General features: G+C 46.5%; 1 protein-coding gene across 3 annotated transcripts; it reads right to left on the reverse strand.

The window, feature by feature from the left end:
* Positions 1-8,446: 8,446 nt before the first annotated feature.
* Positions 8,447-15,924, reverse strand: FITM2 (fat storage inducing transmembrane protein 2). 3 transcript variants are annotated; one of them, XR_006285419.1, is made up of 2 exons: positions 15,197-15,331; positions 8,447-13,110 (listed from the first exon to the last, which is right to left on the reverse strand). XR_006285419.1 is itself a non-coding variant. In XM_043527039.1 (2 exons), exons 1-2 carry the CDS (start codon positions 15,766-15,768, stop codon positions 12,184-12,186), a joined length of 750 nt encoding a protein of 249 aa, XP_043382974.1. In that variant the 5' UTR covers positions 15,769-15,924; the 3' UTR covers positions 8,447-12,183. The 3 variants fall into 3 exon arrangements, 2 of the variants coding, with proteins under 2 accessions (XP_043382974.1, XP_037771628.1); XM_043527039.1 differs by lacking the exon at positions 15,197-15,331 and adding an exon at positions 15,635-15,924 and having other exon boundaries at positions 8,447-12,799; XM_037915700.2 differs by having other exon boundaries at positions 8,447-12,799; positions 15,197-15,575.
* Between the last annotated feature and the right edge of the window lie 5,541 nt (positions 15,925-21,465).

The raw sequence follows: 21,465 nt of genomic DNA on the forward strand, positions 1-21,465 counted from the left end.
GCAGTCCTGCTATAGTTAGAGGCAGTTATGATCAAATGTGATTCCAGATCCACGAGTTGGCCTTTATCTGCATGCCTCTTCTATGCATTCAGGTGACAAATGGTTCTCTCCCTATCACTGTAACCTTAACGTGGAACCAGGCAACAGCTGCAACAGAACCCTCCTAGACAAGGGTTTCCCCACCTGAGGTGCTCTCGCTAGGCAGAACTGGTGACCCACTGCAGACGTGGCACCCCAGCCCTTACAGTTAGATGGGGACTTCAGGCACAGCCCTGAACAAGGGGTGGGGCATAAGTTGCAACACCACATGAGTGCTGCTGGGCAACGTGCCTGAGACATCAAGTGAATTCCCACTCTGCTTCTGGGCGTAGTAACTGACAGCTGTCCTAGGCAGCAGTAGTTGCTACCCCCACCATGCTGGCTTAGCTACAGAGGCTGGTAAGCCGGGGATGGGGGTTCATGCCAAGGATCTACCCATTCCCTGCCCCTGCCCATTTACAGGCTCCTGGGAGGGAATAAGCAGACAAGTAGCCCCACTTACTCCTTTGAACTAAGGCCCCCATAAGTGTGTAAGGAGAATTCTTCTTCCCTTATATGGGGGCATAGGGCTAGATTGTGGCTCAGACTAAGTGTTTTAACTTTCATTTTAAAAGGGCCTCAACCTGGCTTTCGATTTTGCTCCTGCAGTCCCTCCCGCCCCGGATATATTTTCAGCATTTAAAAGTCTAACTACATGATTTGTGGATGCAATCAAGTTTTTAGACATCTAAGTGCCTTCAAAAAAAAAAATTTGCGCTTCAACACTGAACCTGCAATTATTTGGGGACAGAAAATCAGAGGCCACTTTCAAAACTTTTGGTCTTTTAGTATTGATCAGAGATCTATGTTTTCTGTGGCAACGAGTGAGCTGTGGATACATTGTGTCCTTTGGGTAATCAAGACTTTCACTTTCAGCTGGAGATTCCAGTCAATTTGATCTCTACTCCCAGCTACTGTTCCAGTTTAAATGGCTCCCACTGTTCAGATTTTTAAAAACACAACGGTTTTTAAATCTCTTTTTTTTCTGGGGGTTTTGTTTGAAAGCTTCAATAATGAAAAATGTAAGTACGTCATTTTATCTAGCAATTGATTTTGTCCTGTCACACCTTACTAGTCTCCTTCATTTTTCAAGGCAGAGCGGAAACTCCCCCATCAAAATGGCGCATTCAGGAATAAAACTGATCAGATGATCAGCGGAGCGAGAACACGATACAGAGCCTTCCCATTCTAGATTGCCAATAGGAGCCATGCCCAGGTTCGTAGCGTTCAAAGAACATTTGGTGACTGCTCGTGAAATTAGTGGCAGGATCATAGTCTGTTTCTGAACAGACAAGTGTCCATGTGACACAATTGTTGGCAGCCTGAACAGCTCGGGTACGGAGTGCAGGGCCATGGAGCTAGAATTATCCTCTCAGATTGCTCATCTAAGGTCAGGCTTGGTCAAGGCCCATAGATGGGGCAGGGTGGGGGAAGCTTGCAGGGACACTGCATGTGTTGTGCCTGTTTGAGACTAAATAGATACAGGACTTTGCATCCGGGACATCAATCAAAAGGAAAAAAAAAAACATAGCAAATGATAGTGTTTGTGAAACTACTTAACATTAGGCCATGTTTTAAACTTATGCTAAAAGAAACTCTACAGCATTGGTCAACACCATCAAGAGTTAAGTCAAACCACTCCAGGTTGCTCCAAAATCCTGTTTTAGGACACTACAATAATGCATCAAATTTATCAGATATTACTAAAGGCCTTTAGGTATTGATAAGTCACTGAATGAATAATCCAAGGATAAGGAAACTGCTCTGAATATCAGAAATTAAATATCGCAGTTTTGCATCTGCAGGTATTCATAGGATAGTAGAGAATAAAGTTCTGACCCAACATTGAAGTCAATGACAAAAGCTTTCTTTGACTCAGTGAGGCAGAATCAAGCCCCGTAGCCCCATTTCAGCAAACCAGTGCTTTTGTTATCCAACAAGGCACTTAATCACATCCTTAACTTCAAGCACATGGTTAACTCCCATTGACTTTAATGGGGTGTAAACACATGCATAAGCACTTGTGTGAACAGGGTTAGACCTCAGCATGTGCTTAAGGGTTTAGCTGAATTGGGGCCTAAATGACCAAGAACTAGGGAAACCAGACCAATCCATTTCCAGTACTGAATAAAACTAAGGCCAGGTTTTTAGCTGGTTGAGGCCAAAAATGATGGATCTTTTGTTCAGTCTGAAATAAATGCATTACAGCCATGAGTGCATTTCACATCCTTTGTTCTTACTTTGGTTTCCTAGCATGTCCAGGTGACTTTACTTTTTGCTAGTATATTGTCCTTATCGTACAGAGACATTTACAAGAGTTTCCCATCCTTCACTATGAAGAATTACACATTATGAACGTGCTATTACCAGCAGGAGAGTGAGTTTGTGTGTGTGGTTTTTGGAGGGGGGGGGGGTGAGAAAACCTGGATTTGTGCTGGAAATGGCCCACCTTGATTATCATACACATTGTAAAGAGAGTGGTCACTTTGGATGGGCTATTACCAGCAGGAGAGTGGGTTTGTGGGGCGGGGGGGGGGGGGGGGGTGGGTGAGAAAACCTGGATTTGTGCTGGAAATGGCCCAACTTGATTATCATACACATTGTAAGGAGAGGTTTCAGAGTAACAGCCGTGTTAGTCTGTATTCGCAAAAAGAAAAGGAGTACTTATGGCACCTTAGAGACTAACCAATTTATTTGAGCATGAGCCATCCGATGAAGTGAGCTGTAGCTCACGAAAGCTCATGCTCAAATAAATTGGTTAGTCTCTAAGGTGCCACAAGTACTCCTTTTCTTTTTATTGTAAGGAGAGTGATCACTTTAGATAAGCTATTACCAGCAGGAGAGTGGGGTGGGAGGAGGTATTGTTTCATGGTCTCTGTGTATATAATGTCTTCTGCAGTTTCCACAGTATGCATCCGATGAAGTGAGCTGTAGCTCACGAAAGCTGATGCTCAAATAAATTGGTTAGTCTCTAAGGTGCCACAAGTCCTCCTTTTCTTTTTGCGAATACAGTCTAACACGGCTGCTACTCTGAAACCTGACATTATGAACACAGTCTGTTGGTTTTTTAAAATGACTTGTATATTGGAAATATTATAATCTTGTTTTAAGAAAATAAAATAGATGGGTAATTGGTTCATCACAGATTTATTTTTGTAGATTTCTTTACCACTTATTGCACTTAGCAAGAATATCAGGGAACTCAATCTGTAGCAACCAGGGAAAGTGGAAGTGAATGGAAGCCAGAGCCTGGACCTTGTCTGTACACTGAGGTTTAGCATTGTAGGTACATACAGCTTTGGCTGTAGCTCTCAAACACTCTAAAACGGATTGCTTTGCCTTCCATTTCACCTTAACACTGACCAATTCTTGTTTCCTAGACAGCAGCTTCAATATAAACAATAAACTAAACTACTTGTCGGTTCATGTTTTGGCTGAGAATGAAATGCTCCTGCATTTGTCAGAATAGCAGACTCACGGTTTAGTGTATGCGGAGTGGAACTGGGTTCTGGCCCTGGGAGACCTTTGGCAAATCATTTTACTCCTTCATGCCTCAGTTTACCCATCTGTAGCTTGGGGAGAAGAACCCTCAGCTACCTCACAGGACTATAGGGACTGTCCAAATAATGTAATTTATTGGGTGGGAAGTGCCACATAGTTTCAAGAAAAACTTGTTCCTTTAGCCCCATGCCGCACCAAGGGCCAAATCCTCCCTTGAGGTAACCACTGAAATCAATTAGAGGAACATCGGGGATACAGTTGGCTCAAAGATTCAGTTCTGTCTTGATAACCCAGGGCCATACACTGGTGTGATCAGCCAACTTGGATAAAGTCATGTGAATAAGGAAAGATGAGTGTAGCTTGATGAATGAAGAGTTAAATCACTTTCAGGATTTCAACGCTAGAGAAAAGCGCTAGGTTTACAGGTGAGACTAAGAAAGCTGCCTGCGAATGAGAGATGGGATCACCCTGAGCGCTCTCCAGAGACCCATCATGCTTCTCAGGACATAAGATCAAAGCTCAACAGTATTATTTACCCAGGCCCAAGCGACATATATAATGGGAAGTGAGTAAAGACATACTAAAGCTATTTCACATGCAGATACAGCCCATGGACTGTAGCAGCAGCTATAGCCTTGCGTGATCCCTTACATGGGGCTTTTGCCAGTGGGTCCATGGACAGTAGTTTGTAGATGCACCAGCTACATGTCCACTCTTCCCCTGGCCTGCTCACACGCTCCAGTTCCTTGGCATGATTCTGCACCCCTTCTTATCTGCCAGGGGCAGGTATACTTGGTCCTGCCTCCCCACAAGGGACTGGCCTAAATGATCCTTTGTGGGCCCTTTCAGCCCTACATTTCTATGATTCCATGCCAGAATCAAAAAAGCCTGATGCCCAAAATATATTTCGTTTAAAAGGTGGGCCTGTCGTGAGCTGCTAGTGCCACTTGGCATCACAGACACTAGAGAGAAAAGTCCCTTCACTGCCCAGCCATCTAATCTATATCCTGCTGCCCCGGTCCTTTAACTAGCGCAGGATTATTCCCTGCGGTTTATTCTCCAGTCCTTTACACACCATAGGGGACAGTCAGCTGTGGTCTTTATCATGAACCTCTTCTTCTGTCCTGCTTTTTATTAAAGATGTTCCTAAGAGTTGTAGGAGATCGTACTGGGACCCATGTCAGGATCTACACAGAGCTTCACAGCACTGTGTCTCTCCTACGACAGGGGATTTCAAACACTGCTTTGAGAAACCAGGGAGCAGAGACTAGCTCACTCCAGAAACAGGTAACATTTTTGAAAGTGTCATCCCAATTCCATGTGTATAAGTCCCCACCTCTAGGAAAATACATCCCCTAGCCTGTACCACTGGTAGAGTGAAAACACTTGGACTCAAATAAGAGGTCTCTATTTTGGAGGCGATCCGGTGTCTGCAGAGTTGTTTTCTGGTAGCTACCACTTTGCCAATTCTTTCCCTTTCCTCACTGGATAGTAGAAAGAGTCACCAAGACAATAACAGGCAGATTTTTACCTGAGTGACAATAGTTATATTTAAACAAATGATCTCAAAGGCATTCTATTGTTCTCAGCAGCTCACCATTAGTGGATTTATCCTCACAATACGCCTGCGTTGCGGGGAAATACTGTCATCCCCAGTTTGATGGGTGACAAACATGAAGCGTGATATTCTGGCTCTAGTGAACGAAGCCAATGGGAATTTTGCCATTGCTTGCAACAGGGCCAGAGCTTCACCCTAACTGACTTGCCTAAAATCAGTTGGGAAATCTGTGACAGAGCCAGGAACTGAAGCCAGATCTGCCGAGGCTCAGGCCAGGGCCTTAAATCTAAGGCCAGCCTTGTCATCTGTTGCAATAAAAGGAAACTGTCACACGTAACTTGTGCTAATATTTCACATGCTTTGAATCGGTTTACAATAACCAGATTTTTGCAATATGTCAAGCTACTAACCTTTACAAAAGTACCAGCAGGGAGGAACCTTGCCCCTAAAACACTTCCGCCCCTCCCCCCTTTATACCATTGGAACTACCTATAATCTTAAAAAATGAGATCAATTTGATTCGATAAAAAATAGCATTCCACACTGCTCCACAAACCAAACCAGAAAGAACAGGCTCTGACCACAGGCTGCTGGGAGCCTGGAATGCAGGAGACTTTGAAGAGCCACTGTCCATAAATACAAACTAAACTAAACTACCAACAAATGTGAAACATGAACAAACAGGTGCTTGTTTCTGTGATCTATAAGTAGAGACCATCCCAAAATGTGGAGGCTGCACTGTGAGTATCACTCCAAAGTAACAGTGCATAAGACTATTGCAGGTGAAACAGACCACAAATTTGGGGTCAGAGCATGGGGCCCAAGGGGAAATGAGCTTATTTGAAAACAAGGCAGGAGCTTATTTGAAAACAAAAAGACAGCAAGTTTCATGGATTCAGTCTCACCTCTTTCTAAGATGAATCTGGTGCAGAGCTCAGCCGCGCCCCACACCAGGAAGACAAGTTTCAAAGCACTGTCCTTTCTATAGTCCCATGGTTTCCCTCTTTAATGATGTAGCTAACCCCACGTTCTAAGACATGGTCTGCTGAGCCCATCACAGGCACCCTCACATCACCTGCAATTCTCGTAAATGTATCCTCTCTCGAAAGACGGGAATACTTCAGGGGAAGGCTGTACAGACATGTAACAGCATGAGGTTCAGGTAGGTTTGACTTCAACATGACAAACATTATGGAATAGGGATTAAATCTATAGCTGGTGTAAACAGTCATCGCTCCATTGAATTCCACAGAACTATGACACTTTACCCCAGCTAAGAATCTGCCCTCTGATCTCTAAAATTCATTACATTGTAGGACATGGTTTGAAACACGCCCCCTACACATGCAGAGATGCACCTAGATTGGACATCTAAATAGAGGGTCTTAGAAATAGGGTAGATCAATTAGATTGTTATTCATATTTACCTTCTCTTGTTTAACAGTTCAAGGCTCTTTCCAGACATCAGAGAGGTATACAGTACAAGTGGGGTCTCACCTCATATTATGGCTCAATATCCATAGGGTTGCAGTGACCCTTAAACATTACATGTTTTTCTGTACATTTTTTATCCTGGATATTCAATCCTCCGTTCCCCAACTTTTATCCCATTGTATCCTTGTTGTGCATTCAGTTTTAGCTCCAAAACATCCTTCCTGGGTCTAAGCAGCAACTAAATTTCCTGCTGAGCGTGTCACCAATGCCCCTCTTTATGCCAGTTACTGCAGCGTACAATGCCCATTCTCCAAGACAACCACAGCGTCAGCCTCATCTAGTCCACCAAGAGACACTAGGTTTACCAATGAGTACAGGGATCAGCCTAACAGAACACACAGCTGTGCAGGGGTGCTGGAACAATTTGTATAGCATGGGTGCTGAGAGCCACTGAACCAAACTGTAAACCCTGTATATTATGGAAACCACTTTAAGCTAGGGGTGCGGTAGCACCCCCAGCACCTGTAGTTCCAGGACCTGTGCAGCTGTGTGACCACGATAGGGGCCATCTCCAAGTGACATTCACCCTTTCTGCCAGGAACCCAGTGCATTTGTGGTACAGCTCTGCACAGTGCAGAACAGACCCATGGAATATCAGTACATTTCCATCACATGCTAGCCCTGGGGTATTTTAGTCCAACTTTACAATTGCTACCCCAGCTGTTCATAAGGAGGACTGTCATCATAGTTCAGAGCTGCAGAGGCTTTTCACAAATGCTAACAAACTTCCACCTGATAGGCTGACGAAATGCTTTAAGAATATGAACAGAAAAAACAACCACCCTTTTTTAATAAATGGAGCTCTAAGAGGTCAGGAGAAGCTATAAAAAGAGGAAGAGGCGTGTGAGTGAACAGAGACTGACTAGGTAACTGATGGCAAAGAACTGAAAAAAAGATGACCTCAGACAAGGTACGGGAACACCATCACCTGCTGCTGCACAGTCAGAAGCCACATATTTCACTGAAAACGCTCACACCCAACTGGTTTTTAACAGGAATGGCCTCAGTTTTTCAGAAAAGTTGGATGCACCCAGTTTGCCCATAAAAATGCACCCGGGGTCATAATCTGGCATCACCATGAATTGTAATGCAGACGAATTACACCCGAGGTATGATTCTGTTATCACAGCCTCACTCCAGAAATAGAGGTGGACTCAAAACGTTCGGCAGTTTGAGAGGGGAGGTGTCCTAACTGCACTACTCTTACACAGACATCACTAAAAGGTTTTACGGTTGTGGTATCAATAAATGGTCAAATCAAAAGTAGGGTGTAAACCCTAGCGTGCGAGGCCAGAGAGCAAAGTTTAATTTACGGGCAGAAATGGGACTTAGGGGAAAAAAGAGAAAGCATCGAAACCCAGGCAGTTTCAGTTTTGTTTAAAACCTGACCTTTCGCCCTATTCTTATGAAAGACCTAAACTCTCCTCTGCCCCATGCTGTGATTCTGTTCCTACCCGTTAGGATATAAACAGATAAAACATGTTATAGGAAATGGTAATATGAAGTTAAATTAATCCCAAATCTTTTTAAAACTTCCTACTTTGCTATTCCTCTTGTCCCTCCGTTCCTTAACAGGCCCTTGGCTAGGTGAAAGCTCTGAGATCTGGAATGCCAAAAAATCCGAAGTTATTTCTTTTAATGGCGTCATTATATAGAACCCCGAAAAATAAGCCACAACCTTAAATATACAGAGCGAGGAATAAGCAAAAAGCTATTTTTAAAAATGTATTTTGTTTACTTTATTTGTGTATTGTAGCGGGATGATGATGAAAAAAAAATCCCTAAATAATTTCAAAGACACCGGGGACACAATACTGAACGTAGGCAAGAGACTTTAATTCAGGAAGTCAAACAAGGCTGTTATGAGTTATAATTTCATGATTACAATTGCTTCATATCACCATCCACTGCAAGATTTGAATACTGTCCTCTCAAATACTTTTTCCAGGTTTTAGTTTTTAAAACTCATGCAAATTCCAGATGTATTTCCAGCAAGTTCAAAGAAAAGATCTGTCCACTTGGCAACAATCCACACCAAATCCAGCTGTTTAGAGTGGAGTTTTCTTCTCTGCTGCAAATTTACCCTTGATGTGGAGGGACTGGATTTTCATTCCAGTGGTAAATATAAACTGCCCGCCCCCCCCAAATAAAGAGAAAAAAATACACATGGAGAGAAGATTTCCTGCCGTTGAATTCCTCAGACAGCTATTAGATTAACATTGAAAACGAAAAGGACGAGATCATCTGCCTGTGGTAGGATCAAAAGGCACAAAAGTTCCAATGTCTGAACGCAGCAAGCAAACTCTCCGAGTCAATGGTAAACGTGTGGCCTCTGTACTGAGGCTGGACACCTACCCCCGAGATTTTCAAACACATTAGGAACGAAATCCAGGCCACACAGTGGGAGTTTTGCCATTGACTTCAATGGGGCAAAGTTTTCACTCTAGGAGCACAAAGCGCAGGTGTATTACTAAGATAGTTTGCTCAGATGGGTATTTATGTGTAGACAATTACACAATCAGTCTGCACAGTGGACACACGTTAGAACACCTGTTTTGCTCATACACTTTCGTGCCTCATATTTTCGAAAATTTGGGCCCTACCGAAGTGTCCAAATACCATAGGAATTCTCAATGACAAACTTAAAAGTCTCATCCTGCAATACTTACTCACCAGAGTAGTCTTTACTCATGCAAGTAGTCCCATTAACTACATGGGCACAAGTAGCAGCAGCAGGCCCTTAATTTATCTTTAGAGGCTCCAGAAATTGAACCTCAACCACACAACCCCTTGTAAGTCCTCTAGGTGAATTTGATCAGTTACATTTGTCTAACATACTAGCATTGAGGTTACAGTAAAGTTTCAAGCATTTTCATATCCTATGCTATTAATTTTAATAATCATAATAAACAGTTACTATGACACACTGGTTAGGTGAATGGAAGTATTTGTAAACAGATTGCACAAAAACAGTGTTTTCCAGAGGCGAAGCTAATTTTAACTTAAGCTTTAAAAGCCTGTCAGTTTAACTGCATAGTTTTTAATAATACTGGGGTTCTACTCAGGCCTTATCTACATGGGAACGTGGCACCGGCATAATTTAAACAGATACAGTAAAACTGATATAACCAGTGTGTGGCCTCTCATGTCAATATAAAGGAGTATAAATATCAGTTCAGGAAAGAGTGGGATCTTGGGGTGTCTGCGCCCAGGAGTCTGGGCTTTTAGCAGTTTTGTTTAAATCTACTGGGAACAGGTTTAAGCTAAACCAAATAGTTAAACTAATGTGAAACCCTATCAGTCTAAATGCTGATTTAAATTAAACTGATGCAACTTTCTCATGTAGACAAGGTGTCCAGTAAAGCAGCTGAAAGGTGGTTCGACATAATGGATCTGACTACAATTCGAACTGGAGCTGTAATTTCCAGCTTGAAGAGATTATCTCAGATTGCCGTGTAGCCGTGGCAGCATGTTGAGCGAGCCACCTGAGTATGTTCTTAGAGAGGCTTGGACAGCATTGTACTCAGGGTGGCTGCCACCTCCTGCCACCATGCCTACACTTTTTAGTGTGATAACTTGAACAGAGCTAGTGCAGGTATGTCTCCTTGAGCTGAACATTATACCTCTGGCTCAAAGCGTAGACATACCCAAAGAACAACCCAAAACACAAAGCTGTATTTTTCACCTACTCACAGGAATCTCATGAGACAGCCTGATCCTGAGATCTGCTTTGTGCCTTCTGGGAGCTCCCGAGGACCCTCAACCATCACTTGATTCAATGGGAACAGAGGGAAGTCAGCATTTCAAAGGATCAGGCCCCAAATGAGAAATTAACCTGTTTGTATTTGCAGGACGGTCTCCCTCTCTGGCTAGGAAAGAAGTGTTAAGGTGGCAACATGAGCATATTAAGATCAGGGTATGGAACCCCTTGTCCTAAAGGCAGCAAAACACAACTCAAAATCAAGTGATGTAGAAAATTAGGTCCATCACTGTGCTACTAGAACTAGTTAAGTTTAGAAGACATACAGATGAGCTACCAAAAGCTTTTGATAGCCTGCTCGACTCACTAGTACTGTTGTGAAACTGATTTTGGTTTGTCTACTCATGACATGAATAAGGCTTTTGTAAAACAGATAAAATTTTTAAACTAAAAATTATGCTAAATGTCCATCTCACATGAAGGACAGAACATAGACATCCCAATTTGTACATCATAATAGGGTTTTACTGGCTACCACTTTTTGCCACAACTTAGTATGCAGTTAAAATAGCTTATTGATGCCAACAAAAAGATAAGAATAAGTATTTCTTTAAGCATATTGCTATAGTACCCTTGGCAGAAACGCTATATTACGTACAACCCCTAACAAAGAGAATGATTCAAGATATAATGGGTCCAGCCAGTGCACTTGTTACATGAGGCCAGAAATCCGCTGGGCGTCCGTCTGAAAGGAACACATCAAACAGAGCTTTTTTATTGCAAATACAAAATTTGCAACTTATAACATCTGAAAAAAAAATCTTTTAAATCATTAACATTTTTGTACAAGCCAATTAACAGAGAACTGGGAGGAGTCATCTTATTATTACATTTTAACAAAACATACCATCTTGCTATTTTTACAATTAGTGTTAAGAATAAAGGAGCAAATTGAATTTTTTATCATCATCTGAAGCAATAAAACTTATTTTTTAGGAATTTCATTTTCAAAGATTGAGAGGAGGAGTCAATTTAAAGCTGTGACCTAACATTAGGCTCTGGGTCGCAAAAAGCCTCTCTTCTTGCTGCTGAATATACAGATGGCCAATTAAAATTTATGGGAAGTGAAAGTATTTAACAGTCTGAGAATGTGAGGTGCTCCGGTTTCACAACCCAGCTACATTCTGCTTTAATAAGTGCATTTTGATTGCCAATTAAAAGTCTGCTGCAATAGTTAGCACCATTACACTGCCCCAGGCACATTTGTAAAGATCACAACTAGAGTATTCAAAAAGTCAGAAATTAAAACCGAGCACAAGGTTTGGACCATGTGAAATATTTTATCTTAAAAAAAGATGATGGGGGTGGGAAAGAGAATGATGAATTTCAGATCAGTGAAAGGTGTTGGGTTGACAGCCCTAAAGACTGAAGATCTCTGCCAATCCTGGATCCTCTGTTTATTGACAGAACAGGTAGAGAGAGCATAGGTAGTAGCAGTGCAGGCTTTCTTTACATCACCTTGCCAATGGGCCTCAAGCTTGCCCCAGCAGGACCCCCAGAAAGGGAGAAGAGAATTCAGTCTCCAGGCTGGATCCAACCCTTGGCCTCTTTGCTCAGATTTCAGTTAGGTAGCCAATTACACCCAATCATGGTAGGCAGTTCTGTGATATCAACATTTGCTCACCAGGAACTGGACCATAGCCACAAGCCAGGCATCAGGCTGTAAAGACTATTGGCCTTTCTTCCCATCCCCTTAAATATGCTCTTTTCAAAAAAAAAAAAAAAAAAAAAAAGGAGCATTGGACAAACTAATATTCCTGTATTTAAAACAAAATCTGAATTACAGAAATTTTTATCTGCTACAATTAGGCTTCTTTGAACTCAAGCTAGCGTTTTGGGGAGGAAGTCCAGGAGAAAAGGATTTCAAGTACCAGAACCTGTATGTTCCATACCAGGCTGACAGACCCACTAGGGTGCCGAACAATTTTTGGGAGAAGTCATGGAAATATACAGCAGTGCAAAAAAACATCCAGACCCAGATCAGGGTCAGAAAGCTCAAGGCAACGAACAGGGCATTGACCACTACATGTAATCTTGGGCTCCGGTCAGTGTTCAGGACGTGCAGCACAGCCATCTCCTCCACAATCATCAGGGCACAGTATGTTAGGAGGAAGGAGTGCCCTGAGATGTCGAAGCCATTCCAGAAGCCACCACCCTGGCGGCATTGCCACTTGCTGGGGTGCTCCTGGAACAGCACATCAAGTGCTGGCGATTTGTAGCAGTTGCCAGTGAAATCCTCTATGCGCAAGAAGAGACTAGTGCAGACGTACCAGACCACGGTGCCCACCAGCAAGGTGCCGAGACGCCGCAGCACCCCCAGGACATTTCGGCTGAGATAGTAGTTGGTGATGGCAATGAAGGGTAGCAGCAGCCAGAACGTCCAGGCCCAGGCCAGTTTGACAAAATAGCTGCCAGGGAGAAGCCAAAGGAAACGTATAAATATATTAACCTTCGAGACAACAAGGAAGGGGTAGGAATTAGGGGTATACATGGAAGAGGTTTCTAAATTACATCACTCACAACTGTTTACCTTGGTTATTTACACAGCACCCAACACCACAGCATCTAATCTAGAAACCTGGAGAACAAGGGTTCTTAAGCTTTCAAGTGACCGCCAAATAGATTGTCTTGTGGACACATCCCTCCCTCTTCACGAGTGTCTGGAGTATCTGGGCTCTCCTGCCCTCCAATCCACAATGGATTTACATCCCCATAGCAACTACAATTGGTAACATGAAAAAGTAATATCAACATCATGGGAATGGGGGTGGGAGGGGGTGGGGAGATGTTGCACACTTTGCCCCTGCTGTAGGCTCTGCTCATTTGCATACACCAGAGGCTCTTTGCATCCCTCCATTCTCCCCTACAAGTTCCCTCTCAACTCCAGGGACTCTCTGCAACCTCCCATGTTCATGTTGGGGCTTCTCTGTGCCTCCCGCTCCTCACTTCCCCCCTGGGTTTGTGTGATTCCCCATTCCTCCCAAACCGAGAGCTCTGTTTACTCCCCCTTCCCCTCATCCCAGGGGCTGCCCACTATCATTATTTTACTTCTTTCTGTCTGGAGAAAAATCATTCAGGGTGTCAACACATTATATGAACAGAGATGAGACAGGAGTATTGTTATGCTGGAAGGTATTAATTGTTGCCATCAACCAGTTCTTTGATCTACTGACAATTGCAGAGGTACTTGAAAATACGGCAGGGTCTTCAAGTGTCCTCCAATTTTCCAACATTCAAAAGTTATTGCATTATACCAGGGGTCTCAAACACGCAGCTTGTGGGCCGCATGTTATTTTCTGCGGCCCACCAGCTCCCCATGGATCCCCCCCCAACGTTCACCTAGAGCGGCTCCAGCCCGGTGCGCACCGGGGGCAGGGCAGGCTCCCTCCCTGCCTGCCTGCCCTGCCCCAGCACCGCTCCGGGAAGTGGCCAGGACCTGGCGGGTGCAAAGGGCAAAGTGTGTGTTGCCCTGACCGCTCCTCTAGGTACCTCCCCCGAAGCTCCCATTGGCCACCGTTTCCAGTTCCCGACCAATGGGAACTTCGAGGGAGGTACCTGAAGGCGCGGCCAGGGCAACACACAGACCCCTGTGCCCCTCCCCCAGGTCCCGGTCGCCTCCCGGAGCGGCGCGGGGGCAGGGCAGGCAGGCAGCCTGTCCTGCCCCCAGTGTGCGCCGGGCCGGACCCGCCCCCCGAACCCCTCCTGCAGCCGAACCCCCTGCCCTAAGCCCCGTACCGCACCCCACACCCCTCCTGCACCCCAACCCCCTGCCCTGAGTCCCCTGCACCCCCGAGGGCACGGAGGAGGCAGAGTTGGGGTGGGGGTTTCGGGGAAGGGGTGGGAAGAGGCGGGGCAGGGGTGGGGCCTCATGAAAGGGGTGGAGTGGGGGCAGGGCCGGGACAGCGGGTCGGGGGGTGGTCAGTGGTGCGGCCTGTGGTGCGGCCCTCAGGCCAATGTATTAGTCCTCATGTGGCCCTCATGGTCATTTGAGTTTGAGACCCCTGCATTATACAGTATAACCAGATATATGCCATCAAACTGAGCATAAGACCTTACAAGCTTGGCCAAATATTTAATGTGTTTTAGGAGCTAGAAGAAAGAAAGAGTCAGCACCATCTGATCTAATCGCTCTTAGATCCTGTCCCCAAGTCTCCCTGCCAATTTCTGGGACTTTACAACTACATTTTTCAATTTAAAAAAATAGGCCTCCCTGTTTCTGAGTGGAAGATCCAAACAGACAAAACTGATTTACTACACAGAGGAAAGACTAACAGAGCAACAAAATGACTGCACACAAAAGGCTGCCAGATGCACAATGTAAAACTACTGTCTCTCTCATCTCTGTCTTCCGCAGGAACCTCAGGGATCACAGGAACACGAGCCGGGACAGCACAGGCAGGCTGGTGCAGGACTGTCAGGTTCACAGGCCCCTTGAATGCTGCTGCTCGCAGACGGAAGGTGCTAGCCGGCCACCTGCACTGGGCTCCCCTGCCCCTCCGTGTCCTACAAGCAACCAGGCCCAGCCGCAGGAGCGTGGCACGGGTGTCCTGACTCTCTAGGCTCCTTCCGCAGCGCTGCATGGAGGGAGGCACGTACGCACTGCTGGGGCGCCAGCTGGTGCTGGATCACAACGGTGCCGGCAGCTGGGGCCCCTTGGATCAGGGCTCACACAGCCACAGCCCCCCGCCCCCAGCCATACACCACCCAGCAGGGTCACTCACACCCCCGGCACGGTCCTCCTCGACCACCCTCCCCCTCCCCCGCCGGCTCAGGCCCCGCCCCCGCCCCGCGGCCCCGCCCCTCACATGTTGAGCAGGTTGCGCTTGCTGCTCAGGTAGGAGTCGGGCAGCGGCGCCAGCGCCTTCAGGAGGGAGCCGCCCAGCATGAGGCCCAGCAGGCCCCAGGGCAGCCACAGCCGCATCGAGCTCCGCACCAGGACGGTGCGCAGCGGCCGGGCGCAGCGATCCAGCGGCTCCATCCCGGGCGCGGTCAAGCCCAAAGTCACTCCCGCCGGACGAGACGATCACGCTGCCCCGGCGGCGCCTGCCCGCCGGCCGGCCGCCCTACTACGTCACCGCACGTGCGTGCGTGCGTCACGACGCACCGCTCCCACGGGAGTCCAAGGGCACCGGCGCCCTCTAGCGGCCGCCGAGGGCCAGGCCGCGCTGGCCCGGGGGAAGCGCCGGTCGCCGCGGACTGCTTGTTCGGGGGCTTGTTTTTGAAAGGCGGGGTCGCGTTTGTACCTCGTGAGACTGGGCAACTTTGCCAGGCGGGTCTGCTCAGGACCCGCGCGCGCGCCCCCTGCAGGGCCGGAGTGGGGCGGGCCGCGCCGGGGCGAGTCTCTGGGGTTGCCCCCGCCCGCCGGACCGGCTCCCATCGGTAGGCCTCAGGGCGAACAGGCCGGGCTCTGGCGGGCGGCTGGCTGCGGCTCCCGGCCCGGCGGGCGGGGCCGCGCGTCCGTCCGTCAGGCCCAGGGAGGCGCCGTTATCTTCGTCGCAGGGCAGACTGGGCTGCCGGAGGCGGCTGCTAGAGCCAAGCGGTGGCTGGGCCTCACCCGGCCCGGCCCCCCTGCGGCTCCAGCCCGGGCACCGCCACCCGCCAGGGGAGCCCAGCCCAGCCCCCGGGCGCCTTCCCGAGGCTGCCCGGCAGCGCCCTCCGCCGGTGGGGGCGAGCAAGTCCCTGCAAGGCCTGGGGGCAAAGGCTCTGGGCAGCCCCGCAGGCAGAGCGGAGCGGTAGCACCTGCCTCGGGAACGGGGCTGTTCAAAGCCAGCGTGAGCCCTGCTCCCCCTTCGCTAGCACCGGCCCTGGCTCCTTTGCTGATATAATTCAGTAAACTCGGAGTTTTTTTCACAGCTTTCCACTAAGTGGCACCACATGCCTGAGGAAAGGAAGGAACCGGGCTACTCCTGCCAGCCATGGGATAGCACCAGATCCTGGGGGTTGGGGGGTGTTTGCATCAGTTTACCTGTTTCATTTCTGCTTATCCCTCTGAAATGCTCCATGTGGCCTCAAGTGACTAGACCCCTCGGCCCACATCCCCAAAGAGATTTAGACACCACTGCCCTGCTCCGATCTGGTGCCATCTAACTCCCCAGGCCAGGGCCTAAACTCACTTGCCACCTATTTTTGCTCTAAAAGTTCTTAACCCACCTAAATTTCTGCCTTTTGTTATTCCCACTGCTGCCTTACTCCAGATACTGTAGTCTCTCTGCTCTCCCACCTCCCAGGTGGGTTGCCTAACCACCATGCTGTGGAGTCATTCTCACTGGCCCCAAAAACAGCCTCAATAGGGGAGATTCAGGGACACCCCTCAGAACCTCCCATAGCCCAGTGGGTAGGGCACTCTCAGGAGAGGTGGGAGTCTGTTCAAATCCTTTTTACCCCATCAGGCTGAGTGGGGAATTGAGTCTGGGTCTCCAGCATCCCAGGTGAGTGTGCTAACCTCTGGGCTAAAAGTTACAGGGGTAGTAGTACCACATCACCACCTTCTCTTCTAGCCATTTTGTTTCAAATTAGGCAGGTGCCTAACTCAGTCCCAAGAACCATCTTAAGCGCCTAAGGTGCCTTACTCCAGGAAGGTGGTCCTGGCTATAGATCACAAACAAAAGGGTACCTGCCTTCAGCCTGTACGTAGGTGCCTACCTCTGCGAGAGGGGTGGGGCTTAGGATACACCCTCGGGTTGGCATCTCCTACTGGCTAACTTAGGCAACTCTCCATCTAGCATGCAGGCTTTTGTGGATCCCATTTTTAGGTGCCTCTCTCTCCTCCTGCATTGCATATGGAGCTTAGGACACCATTGTGCTAGGTGCTGTACAAACAGAGCAAAAAGACAGACTGTAAGATCTTTGGGACAGGGACTAAGTACATGCTTATGAATCTCAAGTTCTCGGGAGGGTATTTTTGGCTGAGAAGTACTTGATAGGTCCCTTTCAGGGTCCATCAATGCTACTCTTTTTTGGGACACACAAAGAACTGTAGAGCAACAAGGCACCATGTTCCCCCATGCTAGTGGCTAAATAGTTTTTTGTTTTTTAATTCTGCCAGACACCAGTGGCTCCTGGCACTGGAGACCAGGTTTGGGTAATGAAGCTGGGTCTGTCACAGTGGTTTGGGGAGTATGGCTTGCTACAAGGTAACCGCACAGAAAGCCTCTTCTCTCTTCCTTTGTCCAAGTAATTTATAACTCTTAGCTACAGACCCATATAGAGGTTTGTCCTACTGCTGAGAACTGTATGGCAGAACCTCATTTGGTAAACACATCAGCTGCTACAGCTGAGTAAATCTCTGGACACCCCCCCCCCCAAATTTAAGGAATTGCTCTGCCAAGTACAATCATATTATGTGGCTGTCAGAGGCCCCACTCTGAGGAGAGCGTTTCCAGTGTCAGACGAGAACCATTTGTCAACGGGTTGAACAATTCCTCTGTCTCCTTGGAAACCGCCTTAGATACGCAAAAGGTTAATTGGAAAAAGAAAAAACAGCCCACCCAACCCAAACATCTATGTGTTTGTCTCTGTCTGCCTTTCCATCCAATATTAAAATGATTGATTGTTTTACACTGGGGAACAAACAGCTTTTGTGTGAGCTGACCAGATGTAGGGGAGTTCAGGACTGACTCTTACTGAAACAATTAGGGAGAGTCCACAGTCTGAGAATCAGAGAATTCAGGTACCCTGTAGGAATTTGTATCATATTATTGATTGTCCTGTGTTGATCAGGAGGCCCACACCAACCCTGTTAAAGCGGATGAAGGACTCCTATGGAGACAGTTGTAAGCTGCCACGGAAACGTCTCACCTGCTATATTAAGACTGGTAAATAGGATATGGTAGAAATGGCTGCAATAGCTACTCCCGCAATAGAAAAAGATACACTTCAGCTGGTGAAGGGTATGGTCGCAAACTGGAGATTTACAAAGAAAGAATAAAAAGCTAATTATATCTTGATGGACTATATAATGACGGGCGGGGGGGACATGATAAGAATCCACAGATATCTGAAAAGTATGTGCAAACTGCAAAGCTGTAGAAGAACTGTAGAAAGTAGCAAAAGAGGCAGCTGGTCTGATTGATTGAGTAGGCCTTTTTTCATTTCTAATTTATCTGATTTAATGAAGGCCCAGAGATGAATCCGGCTGGGTCCAACTGAGGAAATACAAATCATTCCCAGATCTTTCATCATCATCCAAATGAATATGAACTTTTCTTGATATTCCTACACTGGAAAAAGTGACAAATAATAATATGCATCACTGTCCAGATGTTTGGAAAAATCCTCCATTGTGTATACAAATGCCAAGAAATGGAGCAGAATGGTATTGCACACCTGGAAATTGCAGCTTTGAATCCAGCCTCATTTAGAAAAATGAATTGCTCCATAGATTGTTACTGTCTCACTAGTTAGCAGACCTATGTGAGGCTTTAATAATGAACCAGAAACTGGGCACAAAATTCACCTGCTCTGGGGTTTTATTACAGACCCAAAGCTTACCCGACTTTTACTAAGCTTCATGAATCTTTCAGTGTACCTGGGTCAAGTTTCAAGCAAGAACATGTGAATCATGTTTTGAATAAACTCCAGGAACTTTTGTGGTTTTGAATGGAAACCAGATAAAACTTGATGGTTTTGACTGAGGTTTGAGGTTTTGGGTTCAAATTCAGAACTCAGAGGGAAGGGTGGTGAACTTAACATAGGCCAGAAACTTTACAAAGTTTTTATAGCCCCCCGTCATCATGCTTTTCACCTCCAGACCACTTCCCTGAGTCTGGGTGTGGTGTTGCAGGGCTTTTTTCAGCCTGGTGCCCTCCTGTAGTCATTCTGGTGTCACAACATCTATCTTGGTGTCACAACATCTGTCTTTATACGTAGCCTAGCCCTCCAGCCAGGTCACTGCCCAATCTGTTCCTCTTCCAGGTTAACAGAAAAGTCCCAGATAGGAAACCCCAAAGTCTAAGGGCTTCTGAGCTCAGTCCTCAACCTGCATCTGGGGCCCACAATACTTGACCTCTTCTCTTTCTGATGCCCTTATCATTCCCCAGACCAAGAGGGAAGGGAACCCAGGCCCCCCCCTCTACTTTGGGTTCCAGCCCCAGGACCTTGTTTAGGTAGCCAAGGACTGTTCCTTCAATCCCTCTGCCATTTTTCCTGGGCTGCTCCTATCTTTTACTTATCTTGTCAACATCTTTCCCCACATCTCCGGATTCTAATATCCCTACTTGGGATCTGTGGTTCCTCACCACTATCTCTACAGCTTTACCCCCTCAAGGTTACTTCCAGCAGCTGGGAGATGACAAGTAACTCCTAGCTCTTTAGCTTAGATGAGCCAATCCTACCCTCACCTGAGTAGAAGGTCCCTGTCCACCCTCTGTCTGGAGCTAGGGTTCTCTCCCAGGCCTCTTTGCCTTAGGTTAATCACTCCTACCCTCCCTTAAGCAGGGATTACCTCCCCAGCCCTTTTCCTGGAGCTGTGATTGTGACTTAAATTCCCAGTTTCCTTTAGCTGAACATCCTTACCAATTAGCCTTCCTCTCTGGAGCGTTCTGCAGGGTAGACTTCTGTCAGGGTCTGCCTGCTCTGAAGGCGGAGGCAGCCTTTATGCTGCTCCCAAGGTCCCAACTCCTTCCCAGTTGTTTGGGTGAGAGGGGTGCAGGGTCCAGATTCTTTCCTCAAGTACCATTAATTCCATGGAGCCTTAGGTCTTTATATATATATGTCTGTTGGACCCTCTGAAGCCTTAAAGGGCCATGCCGGGGGGTAGGGTGGGCTAACAACTCTGTGCTACCATCCTCAATAGCAGACTACCTTGGCACACTCCACACAAACAGAAACTGCTGTATCACACAGCTCTGTCACTGAGCCCCTGAGATATATTAAGATAGCAGAATATAGTAGGTGGTAGTGTGACAAATACGTTTCCTTTGGCTTGATCTAGATAGGAACTTCTTGAGAATCTCAGAGGCCAGATCTACCAGGCCTGCAGTGATGGACACGTCTGGCTGAGTCTGACCACAGAGCTGAGCTCTTTTCTCAACAGCAGAGCCAAAGAGGCAGTCCCAGAACACCCCATTTGCTAGCCTTTTCAAGGTCTCTTCATTTTTTATGTGGTGATATAGAAGTGAATTGGCAATTAATTCTAGTGAAATGCCATGTTTCCTAGGGCTAGGAAAGGCTGTCCAGCTGCACTCTGTAGACAGAAGGAGCCTGAATACTAGACCTGTGTGGCGTTTGAAAAGGCAAAGTCTTTAATAAAAATAAACATTTTGTCCTAAGATCCTTATGTAGGTCTACGTCCATTGTAATCTCCAAAGTTTGAGATTTCCTTGTCTTGTTCACCTCTTCATGTAGTACTCTGCACTTGGGAATATCAGGAGCTGCTAGCAGGATCTAAGACCTGTCCACACATCTTCTGATAGTCATAGTATCTCTGGTCAGCCTTGGGTTAGTAGTTCATGTCCTGGGCAGATGGCATGTATAATGCTGTTTGTTCAGAGTTTTTGTTTGGTTTCAGAGGGGATCACACACTGGGACACTCCATTGAAATACAGTGGGCTCCTTGATGTACATCAAATAATAAAGTGCATTGTACATCAATAACTCTTGTCTACCTCAGCTTCATAATCTAACCTGTTAAACTGACAAAGATGACTCTTTCACTTCTCTAACCAGTCAGAGAGGTCCCATTAGAATGTAAAATAGATTACTAGTCACCTCGAAAACAAAAACCAAGAGTGAGACTAAGAGATATATTATGCAACCATTAGCATGAATTCAATGGAATTCCACCAGTAATGAATTTGGCCCCCTGTGATTTTATCCTATTTATGAGCGATTTAATTTGTCAAACAGCTGTTGTGGAAGTAATTTCAAATCAATTTTTTTTAAATTAAAAAGCAGCGTGGCGCAGAGATACTGCTATGGAACAAACATCTTGGTTTTCAAACAAATGTCCTTAGTAATAAAAACAAGGGGGGGAGGGGACGACACCCAGTATGAGACAGAAGGAGAAAGGGTTTCTCATCAAGGCATTTTTCAAAGTCATCACCAGCAGATCTGTGACATTGTGCAGTCTGAAAGA

Source organism: Chelonia mydas, chromosome 13, assembly GCF_015237465.2.
Source record: "Chelonia mydas isolate rCheMyd1 chromosome 13, rCheMyd1.pri.v2, whole genome shotgun sequence".
NCBI classification, from domain to species: Eukaryota; Metazoa; Chordata; order Testudines; family Cheloniidae; genus Chelonia; species Chelonia mydas.

Coding starts and splice junctions, on each gene's coding strand:
- FITM2 (XM_037915700.2), bottom strand. CDS start 15,369: ATGGAGCCGCTGGATCGCTGCGCCCGGCCGCTGCGCACCGTCCTGGTG. Junction 12,800..15,196: donor AAGCGCAACCTGCTCAACAT/GTGAGGGGCGGG, acceptor TCTCCCTGGCAG/CTATTTTGTCAAACTGGCCT.